The sequence below is a fragment of the Lampris incognitus genome, chromosome 9, assembly GCF_029633865.1.
Source record: "Lampris incognitus isolate fLamInc1 chromosome 9, fLamInc1.hap2, whole genome shotgun sequence".
NCBI lineage: Eukaryota > Metazoa > Chordata > Actinopteri > Lampriformes > Lampridae > Lampris > Lampris incognitus.
In genome coordinates, this window is record NC_079219.1 from 48,493,029 (window position 1) to 48,514,446 (window position 21,418).

The 21,418-nt window shown below is 45.0% G+C and overlaps 1 protein-coding gene across 2 annotated transcripts in view; it reads right to left on the reverse strand.

Annotated features, from left to right (window-relative positions):
• The window catches only part of rgl2 (ral guanine nucleotide dissociation stimulator-like 2), a 45,549-nt gene that overhangs the window by 2,580 nt on the left and 21,551 nt on the right, over positions 1-21,418 (reverse strand). For both annotated transcript variants that reach the window (XM_056285841.1, XM_056285840.1), the window contains 12 exons: positions 14,964-15,020; positions 13,325-13,521; positions 10,647-10,759; positions 9,676-9,891; positions 7,355-7,458; positions 6,086-6,170; positions 4,546-4,605; positions 2,028-2,114; positions 1,906-1,938; positions 963-1,084; positions 297-383; positions 42-135 (listed from right to left, as the gene is read on the reverse strand). In XM_056285841.1, coding sequence (XP_056141816.1) covers positions 42-135; positions 297-383; positions 963-1,084; positions 1,906-1,938; positions 2,028-2,114; positions 4,546-4,605; positions 6,086-6,170; positions 7,355-7,458; positions 9,676-9,891; positions 10,647-10,759; positions 13,325-13,521; positions 14,964-15,020 — 1,255 coding nt within the window. The remainder of the gene's footprint in view (positions 1-41; positions 136-296; positions 384-962; positions 1,085-1,905; positions 1,939-2,027; positions 2,115-4,545; positions 4,606-6,085; positions 6,171-7,354; positions 7,459-9,675; positions 9,892-10,646; positions 10,760-13,324; positions 13,522-14,963; positions 15,021-21,418) is intronic.

The window sequence follows — 21,418 nt, forward strand, 5'->3', positions numbered from 1 at the left end:
CAATAATAAGTCCCTATCATGATAAAACTGCTCCATGATACCTTAGCAAGTTTGGACAGCAGGTTATTGACAGGGGAAGGGAAGTCGAAGAGGCTGTCGTTGTCACCAGCCAGGCTGATCCGTGAGCTGCTTAAACTGCCAACACAACAAATCACATGAACACATCACCAACTCACATACACCTAGCCACACAAACCAAATCCTGCTTTTCTTCATATTTTGAAATGTAGAATGGGTTATTTTGGTCAGTTTTCCTCTGTGTGTGTGTGTGTGTGTGTGTGCTGAGCATCATTTACTCTGGACACTCGGTGATGATGACTGTTGGGGTGATGCCACGAATGCTCGGTTCGCTGGGCACTTCAATTTCATTGGACAGCCTGTAGCTGTAACAGAAATAATCCAAACAATCTATTAGTTGGCTCTAAAAAATAATCAGAGGTAGAAAGTAACAAATTACTACTACTCTTGTTACAGTACTTGAGTAAATTTTCTCTTTAATGGTACTTTTTTGAGTATAGTAAATAGTATTAGTCATAGTTACTAGTCATAGTACTTTTACCTTGAGTTGTCTTATAATGAAGAATTTGACTTTGCTATTTTTACTTTGGAGATTTACATTGGCAAAATAAGTGTGGTTTGTTCATAAAGTGTTTATCCCGACTGTTTCCAGTGATGTCGGTATGTCAACTAAAGAATATTTACATATTTTAAGAGCTATCGATGTGTTTGTTTGTTGACACGAAAAGAAAAAGTAACTCACAAAGTAATTACTCAAGTTTTTCATTAGGAAACTCATTTACTCTCGAGTAATTTTCTTAATCAATAGTTTTTACTCTTGTCAAAGTAAATTACCAATAAAGTAGCAGTACTTTCACTTAAGTATTTTCAGTTCTTTTTCCACCTCTGATAATTATCATTTTAAGACACCAATCAAAACCTGAGCTCTTCTTTCAGATATTCACCTTTCCTCCTCGCTTAGCGTAGGCACACTGTGGTACCACTGTACGAAGGCCTCGTCAGCGGTGAAGACGCAGTTTTTACAGGAAGATTGCAGGAGGCGGATCTGAGCCAAAACCTCAAATTCCTGTGAGGGAAGCAAACGATTATCTTATGTTTTTATGATGACACAACAATAACTTCTGTTTCCTAATGAGCCTCAATGGCTTTCCTGGCAACTCCATCCGCTCATCTGGAGAGGAAACACCCAACAGTCCCGTCTCTCTTTTTAACCATAATCTCACCCATATCTTCCTGCTCTATTCGCTCTGAAAACCACTCCTTCAACCTCTCTCCTAAAGCTATTAAGTTTAAGTTAGTTAGGTTTCTTTTATTAATCCCCTTAGGGAAATTCAGTTACTGCAAATTAACCCATTCTAGCTGTGCTCTGTGTAGCTCGGAGCAGTGGGCTGCTGCCTTCATGCAGCACCCGGGGACCAACTCCAGGTCTTTTCCCAGGGGTGAAGACAGGAGTATTAACCCTAACATGCATGTTTCTTCTGATGGTGGGGGAAAATGGAGCGCCTGGAGAAAACCCACTGCAGACACAGGGAGAACATGCAAACTCCACACAGAAAGGACCTGGGATGACCCCCAAGGTTGGACAACCCCGGGGTTCGAACCCAGGACCTTCTTGCTGTGAGGTGATAGCACTAACCGCTACTCTTATTTCTTTCTGGGGGGCTTCTTTCATCTATAATCATTCTAGACTGATAGGAAGTTTGTAAGAGGGGCTACAAATGTACAAATGGTCTCAGACCACCAACCTCATTCGCTGTTGTGTTCATGGTAAAACATTCTGGCTAACAGCATCAGCTAAATGACTGAAATGAGATGTCAGTGCAGGGCGCCTCTTATTTAGAAGTCTACCAAAAGAATGGTATTAAAATGAAACTCCTCAACACTTACCCGTCTCCTTTTGTCGAAGTTGATGTAACCGCTCTGCAAGAAGGAAACGAGATGTTTAAACGCAACCTGATAATCACGTACACAGTCTGCTCTCCCTAATGGACACATGAGAGGAAGCTCACCTCCAGCCGGTCTTTGACTGCCGTGTCCAGCATGGTGAGGTCTGTGAGGAAGATGCCCAGGTAAGGCACGGTGCCCTGGGCGCTGGACTGTGGAGGAAAGGCAGCGTTTCATCAGCAGTGAAGGAAACCTGAAGACTTTGTCTAGTGCGCCCCCTGCTGTATTTCAAATGATGGCTCTGAATTCAGAACATCCCACAAAAAAAACACCCCTCTGTTCCATTCCACTCTTGCATGTAGGTCAATTCCACAACAAATTGCTTTGAACCAGACAAAATACCTACTGTCTGGGAGAAGTGACAATTTAGCTCAAAATCAAAGAGCAGGTTTATTTTATAACAACATCTGTTTGTTAAACCCAATACATGAGTGTTTGTAAGTGTTCCAGATTGTTTTGGCAAGCTCATCCTATATCATACATACATTACCAAAGACTGTTATTAATACAGTCTACCCAATTACCCAATTCTATTGTGTCCCCTCCAGTTTGGGGACACAACTTTTACATAATGTTGGTAAAACATGTTTATCTTACAACATTCTGTAAAAGTTGTGTCCCCCAACTACTTAAACCGTGTTGCGTGAGTTTCCATCATTTGTGGGCCATCAAATTCAGTTGTGAAGGCCAAAGAGGGCGTTCAATCCCTGAGGCTAACATGATTTGTAGTCACGCCAGACCAAGGTCACACCAAATCTGTAAATAGGTTTTAGTATTTGTTAATCTAGTCACACCGAATCTGTAAATAGGTTTTAGTATTTGTTAAGCTACGATTAGACTGGCAGGGAATGGCAAATAGAAAAGTACAACATGACTCACAGAGACACTTCGAAAGTAAAAGATCCTCTACTCCTCTGACCGACAGCTCATCTGGCACTATCTGAAGTTTTCTAATGTTCTGCCATCTGATCTAGTAATCAGTGTGATTAAAAAAAGAAATGCTAAGTATTTTCCCATGCATATGTTACGCATTATTTATTTTCTCCCCTTCACGCCATTTTTGAATGTCTACTTCCTTATGATCCTGCCATGCACAACCCTTTGGAGGCTGTCCATGTACGTCCGCTGACCGTGACTTTTCAGCTGCCGGCTGCAGGTTTCTCCCAGGGAACATACCACATGTTCATCCTGTATCTCCCAGATTCACTTGCAGCTCTACAAACACCCCATTATCACCTGTAGGAAGCGCTATTTACAATGGTTGGACATATAATTCCTAAAGTCTCCCCACCCAGGAAAACAGAAAATTGTATTCCCGTGACCGCCAACCCAAACCCTGACCTCTTTGTTGGGATGCTAGTGTACAGAGCTGAAAGGTCGAGTTCTGGAAATAAAAATGCCAGTCATGGTCACCATAGGGAGTGTGATTACTAACCATCACGTATCAGTTTGATTTCAACTTCGTTTTTAAGAAATCGTGTTTTATTCCTGAGTTCCTGGTGAAGGACTACACTACCCACAATCCTAAAGCGAGTTCCACCAATCAGAGACGATGTTACCGTGGAGATGTAACGCATTTGGAAGCCAGAACATAGCAAAGAAACGTCGTCTGCGTCAGCTAGCAACCTGCTCCGCCATGTTTTCTCTGTCAGATGTGATGCGGTTTTTGTTTGTTTGTTTTTTGTTGTTGTTTTTTTTTTTTTTGGGATGAGGAGAGGACAAATCACAAAATAACACAGTATATAGAAGATAACAAAGTCTGTTGAAACAGGTTGAAAGTGAGGGGAACGGGATTCGATGGTATGATTCGCAATGCTTTATGGGATGAGTGGTTCATTCGCTCTTAAAGACATTAAGTACACAGTAGTGCTGGACGATATGGAAAATATTATTATCACGACAATCATACCAAATTTTACATGATATCAGAGTGAATTGTATGGTAATGTAAATTACTATCTCAAACCAAAACTAGTTTTCAAATAATACCTCCTCAAATATTTCCCACCTTATTAGTGAGAAATTTTAAGTAAGAGTCTCAATATCATTAATTTACACAACAAAATTGTGTATCACACTGACAAAATCTGAATTTTGTCCAGATATAATTCCATTGAAAGACGATAAACGATAACAATGAATTGTTACCCTGTCCTCGTAAACAGTCTCGTACCTTTGTCTTTTTTTTGTTTTGCAGATATTTTTTGTTCTGAATCATTTGTTATAAAGACGTGATTCATCTGACGGTTGGATCGGTTCAAGGCTTACAACCCTTTGTAAAGGGATTTTCTGACATGTCTATGGAGAAAATGAATGGGACTTTTACTTCCTTGCACCTGGGCTGCTGAAAAAAAAATGCGAGGTCATGATTTGGCTCTATTTATTCTATCCATGTTTCAGCTGCGCCCTCTACACAGTTTTTCTCAAGCTTCACAATTCTTTCATCCATGTTTCCCATTTTCTGAGCTCCACCTGAGAGACTGGGATTCGGTGCCTTGCTAAAGGGTACTTTGACAGCACTTGTAAGCACTGCCTTCCTAGGCCACTGGTCCCAAAACGCATCTGGTTTCACATCCCACTTACCCCGGTGAGACGCCGGTTGTTCAGCCTGTTGTCAAGGTTGGTAAACTTGGATGTGCCCTCCTGAAAGACAAGCGAGAGAGGTTGGGCACTTGGGAAATTCACGACTACTCCTACAAACATTTGATTCAAGTATAAAGACTTACTATACAACATTCATGCCATGCATGGTGGTTGTAGCCTTTTCCCTACAAGCTAAGAGACTAAGGGGAGGCGAGGAACTGTGCTGGAAATCAAAACCCGACACGAGGTGTCGATGTGTTTTCTGGCATCAGAACTCCGTGTGAAGCGTTCAAAATGAAAGCTTGGGCATACGTTATGATGAGCTCCTCTGGGGGAGCCGTGTGTAAAACCTGAGCTAATGAAAGGTACCAATGCTCTGCACCACACTATCATATGGAACCCAAACAGTGTTAATCCCGCCAAGTTCACCGAGTTTCTGTCATAATGTGTGCTAAATATGAGGTATTTATTCAAAAGAGGGACAGTATTGACAGAATTAGGGCGGTTGCATGTAGATTAGGACTATTTCTGGCCATTAAAGCTTGTTCAAACCCCACTCCCCACCACTGAGCAGGGTTTTCAGACAAGTATTAGCCTTGATCTCCATCCGTTTGATAGTTTTACACATAATGTCCAGTAACAAGGAAAAAAGGCCCTTGACCAATGTATTTTTTATTTATAACTTAATGGTGTATATAACTTCGTCACTGTCTTCTGCTTTTGGACGGTCAAAATCTTTGCAGAATTCACAGATATGGATACTGATGGACCTCAGTATTGTTGGCCAAGCACTAAAATGGACCCAGTTCCACCTGATAGGGACATCATATCACATGTCATGAAGGACATCCAATCTCAGACAGGTTACAGCCCTGATTTAACTTAACTTTTCTGTCTCTCGTTCTTCCTTTAGCCCCATTTGGACAGGATTAGTTTTACAGGGCAGCATGGGTAATAATATATTTTCATGGGTCCTCTACTTTAAGTATTCCAGTCGTACCCCTCTGTTTGTAAAACATTTTGACCGGATAAAGTAGTAGAAAAGATTGCACTGATTTTTTTTTTGGAGCGATGCATTCATATTAAATGGAGTGGAAATATAGGTCTATAGTCTCGAAATATTAACATTTTTTCAACATGTGAGAGTCAAAACTGTTCTAAAGCAATTGTTCTTAACAGTTTGAAGACTCTTGATATGCCTCAAATTACCTCAATGTCGATCCCCCCCACCCCCCTTTTTCTCCCCAATTGCAATTACTCAACTCTTCCTAGCCGTCATGGTTGCTGCTCCACCCCCTCTGCCGATCCAGGGAGGGCTGTAGACTACCACATGCCTCCTCCGATACATGTGGAGTCGCCAGCCGCTTCTTTTCACCTGACAGTGAGGAGTTTTGCCAGGGGGATGTAGCGCGTGGGAGGATCATGCTATAACGTTATTTGTTTAAAAACAAATAACGTGCTTACAGATGAAGAAAAAGGAATTATCACAAACGGTACAAAGACAGTCTTGAAATTTCCTGTTGTCGCCACACAAACGTACCTCCTTCAGAAGCTCCCTGCTTTGTGAGTAGTTGTCTTTCTCAGAGAAGATATCCGACAGCTCCTCGTACCTCCTCACAGCATCCCTGTCAGAGCCGGGGAACCAAATCAATGTGAGGGTTTGCAAGTAATGCTTATATTTCAATAGAAAGACACATGGAAATAGCATATACAGTATATTGCCCTGATTGTAAAGCCCTTTGGGACTACCCTGTGATTTTGGGCAATAGATTTTTTTTTTTGGGTGGGGGGTGTAAGGATCTGTCGCTGTCCATTTGCTGGTTTGTTTGTCCATCACACTGTAGTATTACATGTCCACCATAAGATGGGGGTCTAACAAAAAGTATCACCAAATACAGAAAAGCAACAAAACAAATCAGCTTTTCTTGTGTTTCACTGTGAGTCAAGATTCACTTTATTGTCCCAAATGATAGGAAATGTGGGTCGGGCTATGGCGTTTCTGGTATTACATGGGTGAGGGCTGACATGATGTAGTTGGCTTGTTTTCACTTCTATTTACATCAGCCATCATCATTACGCTGCTAGCAGTGTGTAGTAGCTACAACACACCCATACTGTCCATTACTGCTGCTCTTCGAGGTCATGGTTGTCTGTTTGTTGACTGACAGATTTTTTTGTTTGTCGAGGGACATTTGTGACGGGGAGGTGGAGATGCGTAAAAACAGCTTATTCAAAGCACAACTTTTAAACAGCACTGTGGACAATTTTTACAAGTTGATATGAGTGTAACGGGATCCTGGGACTCTGACTGAAGCCAGAGACAAGCTGGTAAATCATCCTGGTCACATGTTCCTTCATTGCAAAACAACATTTTTTTTTGGCTTTGTGATGAAGCCTGAAATCTCTTGTCAGGTCATGTCATTACTTCTTTCCAAAACCACTTTGTTCGAATCTGAATTACTTTAGGTTGCTTGTAATGTGACCGGTTTTGGAATTGAGGCCTAGTCCCTGTTTTCACCCAAACCGTCCTTTATCTAGATGCTTAAATCTCAAAATGTTATGGGTTAGGTTTAACATAGTGGAGGAATACGTGGATAATCACAACAGAAAAGGGAAAATAACAGATAAACGGTAATTAAAATGTATCATTAATTTATTTACCAATAAAATATAGAGTAATCATATCTCGAGAAAATGAAATAACTGTCAAATAGTGTAGCGGTAAAATGAATGATGGTGCAAAAACATGTTTATGGGAATGACAGTAAAGTTGTAAAAATTAGCAGATGATGCCGTTTCCTCCACCCACCTGTCCGTCTCCTGCCAGGTCCTCCTCAGCCGATGGATGGGGTTGCTCTGCAGGGCAGACACAATGGCATACAGCGAGGAGAAGTTCTTTCTCGCTCGGCACTCCTGTCAAAACATACACACGCACATGAAATACACACACAGGCACGTAGAGGCATGCCCGCACACACACACACACACACACACACACACACACACACACACACATTGTAACTGAGAACACATGGGAGTTGCAGGTTTCAGTGGCATTACGTTACTCTCTTAGTCAGATATTATGAATAATGGATATCCCAAAAGTGGTTTCTCCAATATTAAAACTCGGGTGAGTTTAGGACGGTGCTCTGTTAATAAACCATGATGTGCTGCCACACCAACTTGTGTGTGTGTGTGTGTGTGTGTGATATGAAATACACCTTCCAACAATAAAGGAGAGTAGCTGTTGTTGCCTTCGTTCAAAGAGAGGGAGGTTTTGGAAGGGATTCAACTTGGCCATTTACTAACAACCAACGACAAGGCAAGTGTGTGTGTGTGTGTGTGTGTGTGTGTGTGTGTGTGTGTGTGTGTGTGTGTGTGTGTGGCTGAATGCTTTAAATAAGAAGCACATTGCTGCCACGGAGGCACAGGGCTGATGGAGGATGAACCAACCTGAACTCATTTTAACCACTTTCTTTGTGTTTTGTTGGTGTGTCAACATGTTTGAGCACATAAACAGCAGATCTCAATGCCAGACAGTCATATTCTACACAAACTAACATGTATGAGACTGATAAATGCTGCATTCTCTTTTTAGGGAAAATGAATTATGCCTTTCTGACAACACACTGATAGTTAGGACTGCTTGCATCATCGTAATGACCCGCTGGAGTTAAAAAAACTGCAAACTGGTGTGCACCTTCTGTACACCAGTTTAACATACCTGTACTATTTCTAGAGGTATAGAGTTTTTATCAAAACACACACTAAATATGCCCTTTCTGAATAAACTATCCCCTTTTCTTCCACCTCTATCATAGTCAGTCAGACAACGGAGACAGCAAAAACAGTCTTACAGTCAAAGTTTTTTTCAAGTCTCACCCATTTTATCTATCGGTCTATCTATTCTACAATCTGTAATCACATTCTGCTGTAAGATAATGGGATTTAAATTTGTGCACATGTGGAATGGTAGGGCTGCACAAGTACTAAAATTGCAATCGCAATTTATTTCTCAAAGGAATTTGAATATTACATGGAATCGATTCTGCAGCGTTTGCATTAGGATGACCCATGCATTAAAACAAGCACTCCCTCATTCGCTGTGACCAGTGACGTTGTACCACGTAAATACAAATATGCAACATGTAGACGCAACAAGCGGACCATGCGAGAGTCCCTGTAGACGTTCTCCCCCGAAAACCACAAGACCAGCGAGGATTTCTGACTCAGAGTCTCAGTGAATAGTGTACAAATAACATAACTTGACATTCGATTTTTGAGGTCGATTTTTGCAATTTACAATTACAAATTAAAAAAAATTACAGTTGCGTTGGTTATATTTAGGGTTAAGGTTAGGTTCTAATTTATAGGAATGCACCAATACCAATACTGGTATTGGATACTGTGCAGATACAAGGCTAAACTGGAGTATCGGTATCCGAGATTTTACCCAAAACTAAAATCCAATACCAAAAGCCATGAGTAACATGTCATTAATAAAGTAAATTGGCTCTATTCACTGCAATTCTGGCAGACAGAACCCTGTATTTTTTTTAATGGTGGAAAAACGTGATTCTATCCCACTTATTTTGCCCACTGACAGAAAACCTGCGGTCTAAGTCTGCACTATGCAGCTAAAGTAATGGATCAGATTAGTACTCGATATTGGCCGATACATAAAGATTTGAACTGTGAAAGTGAAATTGGTGCATCCCTACTAATTTACAAAGACATTTTTGTAATAATTTTTTCTATATTTTTGAATTACCATTATGCATACATTGCATGTTATGCAAAATGTAATAAATATACTGGGGGGGGGGCGGTTGTGCAAAATTGTGTGTCTAAAAGTTGTGAGTGAAAATCGTGATCTAAACTCTAAACAAAAAGAAAATATCATAATTTGCATTTAATCCAGAATTGTGCAGCCCTACAGGTTGGTATGTGAGTGAACAAGGAGATTCTGTCCCTGTTCCTGGTGGTGCGTCCCCATCACCAGAATGAACCAGTGTTATCTTTAAAAACAAAGCTCTGTGTATGGCGTTATAAAGTGACACTGGAGTTCACATCAACTCCAGTGTAACTTTGAATTGTGACCTTTGCCCTTTGTGTATGTAAGCGACTGACCTCCGCCACACTGATCCATTTCTCCAGGAACCGGGCTCTCTGCTGGCTGCGTAGCTTTGTGGGCCGAAGACAAGATGCAAGGACCGCATTGGCCAACTTGTTGAACTGGCGTATGGTGGCCCGGACAGACCAACAAACACCCTCCCTCCCCTTCTTATCCCTCTGAGACCACAGAGAGCCAAGGCAGTGATATGGAACCAGTCGGACAAACAGCTCCTAATAAGGACAGATAAAGACATGAAGAGAGAAAGATGAAGACATGAAGGGAGAAAGAGAAAAACACTGTGAAGCAGATCTTGGGAATCTATGACAACATCCACAATACATCTTTATACAGCGCAGTCCAAAGACCTCATATACAGCATAAAGACTACGATAGTAAACTACATTTATCACTCATCATCTTCATCTATTCATCTAATGATCCATAGCTTTATATTCGGAAGGGGGATTAAAGGAAAATCCTGTCCTTTCAAAAATTTGGATCCAAATTCCATAGTTTTTGACATCATCCATCTCAGTTATGATCTCATTTTATCCACCGGCTAATTTTGGAGATTTTGGACACAGCACCACTGCTTACGGAGGTCATTAGAACAGATATCAGACATGTTTCAACAAGCCCAGTTTAACCCAACTATCTAAACCAGGTATTAAGAAGTGAAAACGAAAGTAAAACTTTAAAGTTATTACCCAATATATCCAATATTAAAATCCAAACTCCAAAATCTCCAAATTGAAGCCAGTGAGTAAAGTAATATCATAACCAATATGCATGATGGTAAAAATTACAAAAATAAGACCCAGGTTGGTAAAAAAAACAAAAAAACAATGAAATTGTATCAAAATGTGCTATATAAGTTTGACTGGTTGATTGATGACAGTATTAGCTCAGTAGTTTGTATAGTTGGTAATAGTTTGGTACTTTGCTTTGGGTACTCATCAGTCATCAGTCTTAGGATGAATCTCACCGTCTCTATCTTGGTAAGCTGCTCGGCGATTACGCCAGCAGGGAAACTGAGGATACTGGTGGGGTCAAACTTGGAGGGGTCAGGAGAAGCAGGCGGGGTGCTGGTGGTCTGATCTGAAACAAGAGAAGCTGATTAATACAGCTTCATGGAGATTAATTAACCTGATAAAGATGACAGGTGAGTCAATATGTGTTACCTTTCTTCCTCAGCATTTATTTAAAACACCATAATTTTAAATATGCTACATCGAAGTATGTTCAGAGTTCCCATGCCCTGACCTTTGACCTTTGTAATACCTACTTGTTAGGGGTGTGACGATTCACTGATTCAAACAGATGCGGCAAAGTTAATTTTTAAGATACAGTTAAATCAATTCAGACAGCTTGCATTGGCCCAAGGTTTGCTGGGAACTATGGGAAAATCAATGCAGGCTTCAGTTTTTCAGAGAAGCCCAATATGACATGTGTATCTTGTATTTTATTTCTTCTTTTTTTTTTGGATTTTCCCCATGTACTTGGCCAATTGACCCACTCTTCTGAGCCATCCCGGCCGCTGCTCCACCCCCTCTGCCAATCCGGGGAGGGCTTCAGACTACCACATGCCTCCTCCGATACATGTGGAGTTGCCAGCTGTTTCTTTTCACCTGACAGTGAGGAGTTTCACCAGGGGGACGTAGCATGTGGGAGGATCATGCTATTCCCCTCAGTTCCCCCTCACCCCAAACAGGTGCCCTGACTGACCAGAGGAGGCACTAGTGCAACGACCCGGACACAACTACATCTGGCTTCCCACCCGCAGACACGGCCAATTGTGTCTGTAGGGATGCCCGACCAAGCCAGAGGTAACACAGGGATTCGAACCGGCGATCCGTGTTGTTAGGCAATGGAATAGACCGCTACACAACTCAGATGCTGAAGTGTTCTTCTTTTTGACCAACAGTGCACTACCAAACACTTATGGATGACAAGTAGGGGCTAATTTTGACTTTTGTAAGAATTTCAGTGATTTTCATGTTTTTCGACCAACGAATGAGATTCCAAATCGGATGTTAATACCATCCTTCTCCCCCCCCCCTCCCATTACTGGATCCGAGTAGATGTACCCCTGTTGGGATTTACTCTTGCAACCATGCCCAAAATGAGCGCACCAGTACAGGTTAAATAGAGCTTTTTGCACTATTGCATCATACTATACTGAATCACATCACATTGCACCTTGTTGTATCAAGAAGGTACTGAATCAAATCTGGTCAGATTTCTTTTGGCTGCCTAAAATATATTTAGATTCATTTAACTGTTAATTGTGGATCAAGACTGAATCGGTCTCAAACGGTGAGATGCACACCCCTACTACTAGAGCTTACTTGTAATATTAGATAATATTGGTGGATTTGGGAATTTAAACTGAACAGGGCTGAGCAGCACTGAGAGGCAGCCCAGCTGATGTCTTTAGCTTGTTTGTGATGAAGACTCTGAGTGACATTGAGATTATTGTCCTATTTAATGATCAAATTGTTCTGCTACAGGGCAGCTCTGACATCCAGTATAACTCAGCAAGGATCCAAGACGACAACTGCTCATGGAATGCAATTCAATCTCAAATAAACCCTATAGGAACTCAAAGTTTGTGGAATAACTGATTTTTACAAAAAAAAAGAAAAGAAGGGTAATGTCTTTTGCCCCATGTTTGGTTTTTCTTTAAAATGTCAACAGACAACTACACCACAAAAAGAATATTGGGTATTCTGATTCTGAAACCAAAATTTTTTCTTTCTCAAGTCCTGTCATGAACTGAACATATAGTACCTCTGATTAGGACTAAACAATAATTCAGTATTATCATTTACCATCTTTCAATCGTATTGTATCAGTATGAACTCAGATTTTTTTGTTTTTGTGATACACGATATTGTTGTGGCAGCACGGTGGTGCAGTGATCCTGGCTTCGAGCCCTGGGGTAGCCCAACCTTGGGGGTCGTCCCGAGTCGTCCTCTGTGTGGAGTTTGCATGTTCTCCCCGTGTCTGCGTGGGCAGGTGAAGGTAGGTCAGGTGAATCGGCCGTAATAAATTGTCCCTAGGTGTGTGTGTGTGTGTGTGTGTGTGTGTGTGTGTGTGTGTGTGTGTGTGGGCCCTGTGATGGCCTGGCGGGCCTGTCCAGGGTGTCTCCCCGCCTGCCGCCCAGTGACTGCTGGGATATGCTCCAGCATACCCCACGACCCTGATAGCAGGATAAGTGGTTTGGATAATGGGTGGAGGATATTGTTGTAAAGATAAGGAGAATCTATTACCTAAAATTTCTCACAAAATGAGGTCTGAAATATCTGATGGCATATCATTTGAAAACTATTTTTTGTTTTTATAAACTTTACATTACCAAACAGTTCAATGAAACACACCTCAGTCGGATTCTTAAACATGGTATTTTAGCATTATGTAAGAAGATATATATGATGTGTATGGATATCATGTAAATTTCCCTATGATTATCATGATACTAATATTTCCCATATCACCCAGCTCTACCTGTACCATAAAGTTCTTTGGTGTTATGTGAGGTCATTATTATTGACTGGAGATGATGGCACAGTGGTGGCAGGTCGATTCTCTACAACAACCACTGCATCTGCTACCTACTAGCTTGCTGTAGGTCACAAAGCTCGGTGCTGAAATCAAAACTACCTGCGAGAGATTCTGAGAGAAGAGCCTTTTCGCTGAGCTCCTCAGCCAACCTGAGGAGGCGAGAGCAGAGATCAGCCCCAGAGGAGGAGTCCTGGGGCAGCAGGGGAGCCAGGCGCAGCAGACGAGACGGCTCCCCGAGGGCCTGGAAGTCTTCAGGGTATTCGGACAGCCAGGTGCTGAACACCGTGCACACCGCCCTGTGGGGATGGAGATATTTAAAAAAAAAGTCTTCAAATCCACCAAACGTCTTGGTGGATTTGGCATCATCTGGTGGTCACAAGTTTTTTTTTCCATATAAATGCAAATCCCAAAGTTTTATCGAAACAAAAGTGATCCTGAATGCACAGAGTACGTTCGCATACCGGTCACAGTTTTCAACGGTCGCTAATTTTGCTATAACACCGGCAAAAAAATCCAGCGATAGCATCTGTATTTTGGAGAATGAAGACTGATCCACAATGTCATCCAACATGGCAATATAGAGCGACATATCAATTCATATCAAACATTTAATAGAACCTAATTAAACGTTGGACAATGTTTAGCTTTGTATTTTAGTGGCTATTGCGTTCTCTTGTGCATTCGACATGTTTCTCCTTCTTCTTTTCCTTTTGTGGCAGACTCCACACATTTCCTATGCAGGCACAATCACATATGAATGCTTTACAGGAATGGTGGACCCCGCCACTACCAATAAAAAATAGCATATATATATATATATCAACACAGATACAGGAAAAAGATTTACTGCTATGCACTAAAATCTTTTTTCTTGTATTCGTGGTGATATTCCGCTCCTCATTAGTCGAGCACTCAACACCATTGACGGTTTCGGAAAAAACGCTATATATATATATATACATATATATATGTATATATATATATATATATATATATATATATATATATATATATATATATATATATATAAGAAATTACAGAATGCTAATACATTGACAACAGAACGCTAATAAAATGGCTGTTGCTATGAAAATACCAGCAAGAAAAAGTATCAATTATAGCATTTTTAATCTAAAAAAATTTACGGAATTACACCTTTACAAAGGAATTTAAATTTTTTGCAAATCCAGTAAAATGGTAGTGGTCAATCTAGGATTATAAAATATAACCGCCCCGGTGTAATTCATTATGATGGAGAAATTGACATTCTCCTGCCACAAGCTTTTCGACGACAGCACGACGTCACAGACAACAATGACAAGAATTGTGTACATTACAGCGATGCCATTGCTATGACTAATATATGGAAATGAGGTCAGAAATTTGCTGAAATGTCCCTTTAAACTCCTATGCTTATGAGGTGAGGAACTGTCATGCTGTCATATGTAAAGGTAAGTGAAGGCAGTACCACAGCAAACACAAACAAAATACACACAAGAAAATGCTGTTAGCTCTGGAATGTGCACCAATACAGCTTCATAAACAGGAGCAAAAACTTTGTTTTGAACATGCATGTTTTTGAACATGCATACAAACACGCACACACATAGACAAGTGTGTATACACATACACACGTGCACAAGCATGCATGCACTGGTATACATGAACCAAAACACATACAAAACATGACTAAACTCAAAGTTCCCCAAAGAGGTTGGTGGCATTTTGAAAGCCTCACTTGTTGAAAGATTGCCTCGTCTGGCTGCTTGCTCCGGCTCCGGGTGGGTGCTCCAGCCTGCAAGCAAAACAAAGAGTCGAAAAGAAGAGAAAGAAAAACAGATGTGAAAATGTCACTCAGACTTTATTACCATCTGCTGTGTCGTAAATACTAGTCATGCTTTCTGATAAATCTAGTTACAGACACTTGTATGACTTGTGCAGTGAGCTCTGGAGTGGATTCAAGTTTCTTTCACTCTCATGGAAAACTTTGTAAACTCATACTTCAGAATATTACCTCCACTTCAACTTAAAGGTATTTAACAGAACAGGTTTTTATCAGCACCTGGGAGACAATGAATCATGTCGCTATGACATACACCAGGGCTCCGGCCACACATACACTTTTTTTAAAAATTGGCTACTAAACCCAAAATATTTAGGAGCCAAATCAGATTTTCAAGAGCCAAAATATAGTGATGTCATGTTAAATTGTTGAAAGGCTGCCTTCCACTGGCTTTTTTTCCCCCTCTGTACTGCCTGCCTGTTTGCTCTGCCTGCCTTCCAGTCTGCACAATATTCTTTACACAATGTTCTATATACTGCAACCATATTACCATAAATACTTAAATGTCCTGTCTTCTTTTATTTTATTTTTATTCAACCCTATTCAACTGAATCGGGCTGGGATGACTGAATGTCACTTGAGAACTTGTCGAGTTGGTCTCGACATCGTCGGCATGTGATGTAGAGGAGGACGGGTTTGGACGGGCGGGGAGTTGCGCATTTCATTTTCTTGCCAGCTGGCTAACGTTGGCGAACTACGCAGTTAGCCACATCCACAGTGGCGTTCAGTGCAGCCCTATTTTCCGGTGCGCTATTGCGCATGTCACACGCACGCGCATTAATGGACGTGTATGGTTAAATGCAGGGCTACTGCAAAATACATTTTGCTGTTACTACATGTAGTAACAGCAAAAGTGACATGAAAGTCTAGCCATGCAGGTAACAGAGATAGGAAAAAATGTCACCGTTGCAATCACATGAGAACTCTGGAACATACCCACAGCCTCAATTGTTGGACTTTACACAAAACATAGGTCAGCGAGACAACAGCCATACAACACGCAAATGCCTACTGCATAGTAAAACATCCTGGAGGTAACATCCCTATGGTAATACACCACAATACAGCAACCATCACACTTTTGTTCAATACCTGGCAAAAATAGAATTGAAACGCCACAGGCCTTAATAAAGTGACAATCTATACCACACAAGACACAAGCATGCGGATGCAGGTTGTGACAGTCGAAATTGGGAAATGTACCTTTAAAACGTACTAGCCTTTAAAACGTACGAGCAGCGTCATCAGATAGTGCCTTCGAGTTAGTTGAGTGGCACACATGCTGTGAATAGACGCATGTTATTTAGCTCCTGGTTTTCTTTTTGTATCTCAACTCAAGTTTTGGTTACGTGTGGCCTCAACTGTCCATGTATGTTGCAACAGTGGCCCTACAAACCGGCCTTGCTAAGTTTGATGTGAGTAATAGCCATAAACGACGAGCACTGAAAATCGCAGTATCCGCGTGGCTGAGTTTCTGACCAAGAACACGGACCAAGGTGCATAGCACACATGGCGTGTGCGTGTGGCGCTGTGCTAGTCTTTCCTGTCCTACATCATGCAAGTCAACCTGACAACAAGCACGAAACCGTCCAGACCCACGGCCACCCGACACGTGCGAAGTCGATCGGATGAACGGCTGTCGAGAAAAGCGAAGGACAGACAAGAGACTCCTTCCATTCCGAGGAACTTTGAACGTCCCTCTCAGGTCGTCCATGAGTGAGTGAGTGAGTGAGTGACCACAATTTGCGACACGTACTGGTAAAAAGAGAATAAACCAATTGCGTCACGGTTAGGGAACAGAATCACAATAATCGTAACAAAAACGTCCCTAGTGTGGAGTTAGAAAACAACGAGACAGGAGACGTGAGAGTAGACGTAGTCGAGGTAGTTTACTAACTCCAACTTTGCATGTCATACGTTCGACAACGACACTGAACTGTGTACCGGAAGCGGAAGTGCATTATCTGACCCCTCACCTCTTCCCTTAAAGGTATACTGTCCTCTTAGGTGAATGTCTCTAGTTATATAGATGTGGGTCACCACACAGGCCCCCCCAGAATTCACCTACACAAAACAATGCAAAACAGCAAAAGCGCAAGTCATGAACATAAAAATAGACTCTACAACAGAACAGTCAATGACATAGTGCCAAGTCACGGGGAAAACAAGTGACGAGTCGGGGGGCGGACCCTGCGGCCATAGCGGCTGCGCTTCACAGGAGGGGAAACAGATGGGGCCAAAACCCGGGCCATAGGCGGGGCCGAAGCAGGAACAGAGGCAGGTGCCGGGGCCGACCTAGGAGGGCGTCCCCGCTGCGGGGGTAGGGCCAATTGCATTGGCTCCCCAATGTCCAAGTGAGTGGGCTTGAGACGGTCTATAGCGACCCGCTCCGGCCTGCCCCCCATGTCCACCACAAAGTTCTTATCCCCCGCCTCCAGGACGCGGAAGGGCCCGTCGTATGGGGGCTGCAGCGGGGACCGATGGCTGTCTTGCCTAATGAAGACGTACCTCGCCAATGGCAGATCCTTGGGGACGTAGGACCGGGGGAGGCAGTGTTGAGACATCGGAACGGGAGCGAAGGCACCGGCAGCGCTCCGGGACGCACTGAGGTGAGAGGCGGCCGACCAGGGAGCCGTAGCATCCGGAAGAAACTCCCCTGGAACTCGCAGGGGCTGGCCATACACCAGCTCAGCGGAGGAGGTCTGGAGGTCTTCCTTCGGGGCCGAACGCAGGCCGAGCATGACCCATGTGAGCCGGTCCATCCAGTCGCAGCCTTTGAGGCTTGCCCGCAGAGCGGCTTTCATGTCCCGATGGAACCGCTCACAAAGTCCATTGCTCTGCGGGTTGTACGCCGTAGTGCGGTGGATCTTCATCCCCAGGTGCTCAGCGACCGCCGTCCAGAGCTCCGAGGTAAACTGGGAGCCCCGGTCGCTCGTGATGTCACCCGGCGTGCCGAAACGGGCCACCCAGCAGCCGATGAACGCCCGTGCTACCTCTGCTGCCGTCGTGGAGGACAAGGGAATAGCCTCTGGCCACCTGGTGGCCCTGTCCACAATAGTGAGGAGGAACGTATAACCACGGGAGGGGGGCAGGGGACCCACCAGGTCAACATTGACGTGGTCAAACCGCCTCTCTGGAACCACAAACGGCGCCAAAGGGGCCTTGGTATGGCGGTGCACCTTGGCGCGTTGGCACGCCACACACGAGCCGGCCCAGGCTCTAACATCCTTACGGAGCCCAGGCCAAACAAACTTGACGCTCACCAGCTTGGTCGAGGCCTTCACTCCCGGGTGGGAAAGGCCGTGGACGGTGTCGAAAACTCGGCGCCGCCAGGAAGTAGGCACCAGGGGGCGCGGTTGACCGGTGGAGATGTCACAGAGGAGGGTGGTGTTGGCCGCGTCGAACGTCACGTCCTCCAGCCGTAGCGCCGTAGGGGTCGACCGGTAGTCTTGAACGGTCGCGTCCTTGGCTTGGTCCGCTGCCATAGCGGCGTAGTCGAGTCCCAAGTGAACGGCGTTAACAACCGCCCGTGAAAGGCAGTCGGCGACGAAGTTATCCTTGCCCGACACGTGTTGTATGTCCGTGGTAAACTCGGAAACCGCCGCGAGATGGCGCTGCTGACGCCCAGACCACGGTTCTGAGGTTTTGGCCATACAGAACGTCAGCGGTTTGTGGTCCACGAAAGCGGTGAACTGTCGGCCCTCCAATAGGAACCTAAAGTGTCTGGTTGCGAGGAAGAGACCCAGTAGTTCCCTATCAAAGGTGCTGTATTTGCGCTCGCTCTCACGGAGTTGTTTACTGAAGAACGCCAACGGCTGCCAGCCCCCCCCCCACCCACTGCTCACACACGGCCCCCACGGCGTAGTCGGAGGCATCCGTTGTAAGGGCTATGGGGGCGGCAGGCGACGGGTGAGCTAGCAGCGCAGCGTTGGCCAGCGTGGTCTTGGCGGCCACAAAAGCCTCGTCCATCCCCGAAGACCAGTCCAGCTCGTCCTTAGACTTCTTACCCCGCAGGGCCTCATACAGGGGACGCATGATGTGGGCGGCACGGGGCAGGAAACGGTTATAAAAGTTCACCATGCCCAGGATTCCTGCAGCGACTGTACAGTGCGGGGGCGGGGGAACATGGTGACAGCCTCAACCCTGGCAGGGAGGGGAACGGCCCCCTGTGGAGTGATGTGGTGCCCGAGGAAGGTGATGGACGACTCCCCGAACTGACACTTAGCTGGGTTGATGATGAGGCCGTGTTCGCTGAGCCTGTCAAACAGCTGTCTGAGGTGCGTCCTGTGTTCCTCCGCCGACGCGCTGGCCACGAGGATGTCGTCTTAAGTACACAAACAAAAATGGCATGTCGCGGAGCACAGAATCCATAAGGCGTTGAAACGTCTGCGCCGCCCCTTTAAGGCCGAAAGGCATACGTAAAAACTCAAAGAGCCCAAAGGGTGTGATGACAGCCGTTTTTGGGACATCCAGTGGGTGGACCGGCACTTGGTGATACCCCCGCACTAAGTCGATTTTGGAATAGATGGCAGCGCCCGCCAGGTGGGTAGAGAAATCTTGTATGTGCGGTATGGGGTACCGGTCGGGGGTCGTGGCATTGTTTAGGCGACGGTAGTCCCCGCACGGGCGCCAACCCCCGTTGGGCTTAGTAACCATGTGAAGAGGGGAAGCCCACGGGCTGTCAGAACGGCGGACAATGCCGAGGCGCTCCATAGTCGAAAACTCCTCCCTGGCTATTGCGAGCTTGGCCGAGTCGAGGCGTCGGGCCCGGGCGTAAACTGGGGGGCCCACTGTGATGATATGATGTTCCACGCCGTGCTTGGCCACCGCCGAGGAGAAGGTGGGTGTGGTGAGCTCGGGGAAATTGGCGAGCAGGCGTTGGTATGGATCCCCGGTGGAGAGTGTGTTAGCGAGGCACAGCGCTCCAGCGCCCCCAAGCGTGCAGGGGTATGACGCAAAAGAGACGGCATCAATCACGCGACAGTTTTTAACATCCACCAGCAGGTTGAAAGCACAGAGGAAATCCGCACCTAGGAGCGGGGTGGATACAGCAGCCATCACAAAGTCCCAGCCGAAACGTCGGCCGCCAAAACACACGTCCACATGTCTGATACCGTACGTCCGAATGGACGTGCCGTTGGCGGCGTCCATCTGGGGGCCGTGACTGTCGGTCATTGTGTCCACAGCTTGTGCTGGTAGTATGCTGCGTTGAGCGCCAGAGTCAACCAGCAGCCGCCGGCCCGACAAGGAGTCTCTGATGAACAACAGCTTGCAGTCACGGCCGGCGCCCATAGCCGTTAACGAGCGCCGGCCTTGGCGTTTCCCTGAACCCTGTAACTGCAGGGTTTGCGACACCGTTTTGCTTTTGCCCCAAACCTGGCATGGTAATAACAGAGCCCGTCGTCAGGTTGGCGGCGGGCTGTCACCGCAGCCGCGGTGTCCATATAGTCGTACACAGGTGGTGGTGGGGCGGTCTGGTGGGGTAGCAGGACATGCACAAACTGTTGCCGGTTGGCCAGGAAAACCCTGTCTGCTTCAGCAGCCAGAGAGCGGTAGTCCTTGGAGGCGGCGAGAGGAGGACTGGCCAGTGCTGTGCGTACAGGTGTGGGGAGCTGCCTCAGAAAAATGTGTGTGAAAAGAAAGGCCGGATCAGCCGATCCCAGCACAGACAGCATTTTTTCCATTAACTCAGACGGTTTGCCGTCGCCGAGGCCATTCGGGGACAGTAAACGGTCTGCCTTCTCCAGCTCCGACAGTTCAAATAGTTTCAGGAGGAATGTCTTTATAGCATCGTACTTGCCAGCAGCTGGCGGAGCTTCCAATAGTGTCATTGCTATCGCCGTTGTCGATGCGTCTAACGCCGCCACTACGTGGAAGTACTGCGTTGCATCCTGCGTTATCCCTCTCCGCTGGAACTGGGCTTCCACATGTTGAAACCACGGCCGTGGATTATGCTGCCAAAAATCGGGTAGCTTCACAGTAGCGGTGTAAATGCTAGCGTTAGCAATAGCCATGTTGTTAGCACCGGCGTCGTCGTTGTCAGACATACTCGTATTAGTAGTTCGATCACGTCGGGGTCACCAATGTGGAGTTAGAAAACAACGAGACAGGAGACGTGAGAGTAGACGTAGTCGAGGTAGTTTACTAACTCCAACTTAGCATGTCATACGTTCGAAAACGACACTGAACTGTGTACCGGAAGCGGAAGTGCATTATCTGACCCCTCACCTCTTCCCTTAAAGGTACACTGTCCTCTTAGGTGAATGTCTCTAGTTATATAGATGTGGGTCACCACACTAGTAAATAGGACTAGGGCCAGTCCTCACACACAACACATGCAGAGCTCAAAC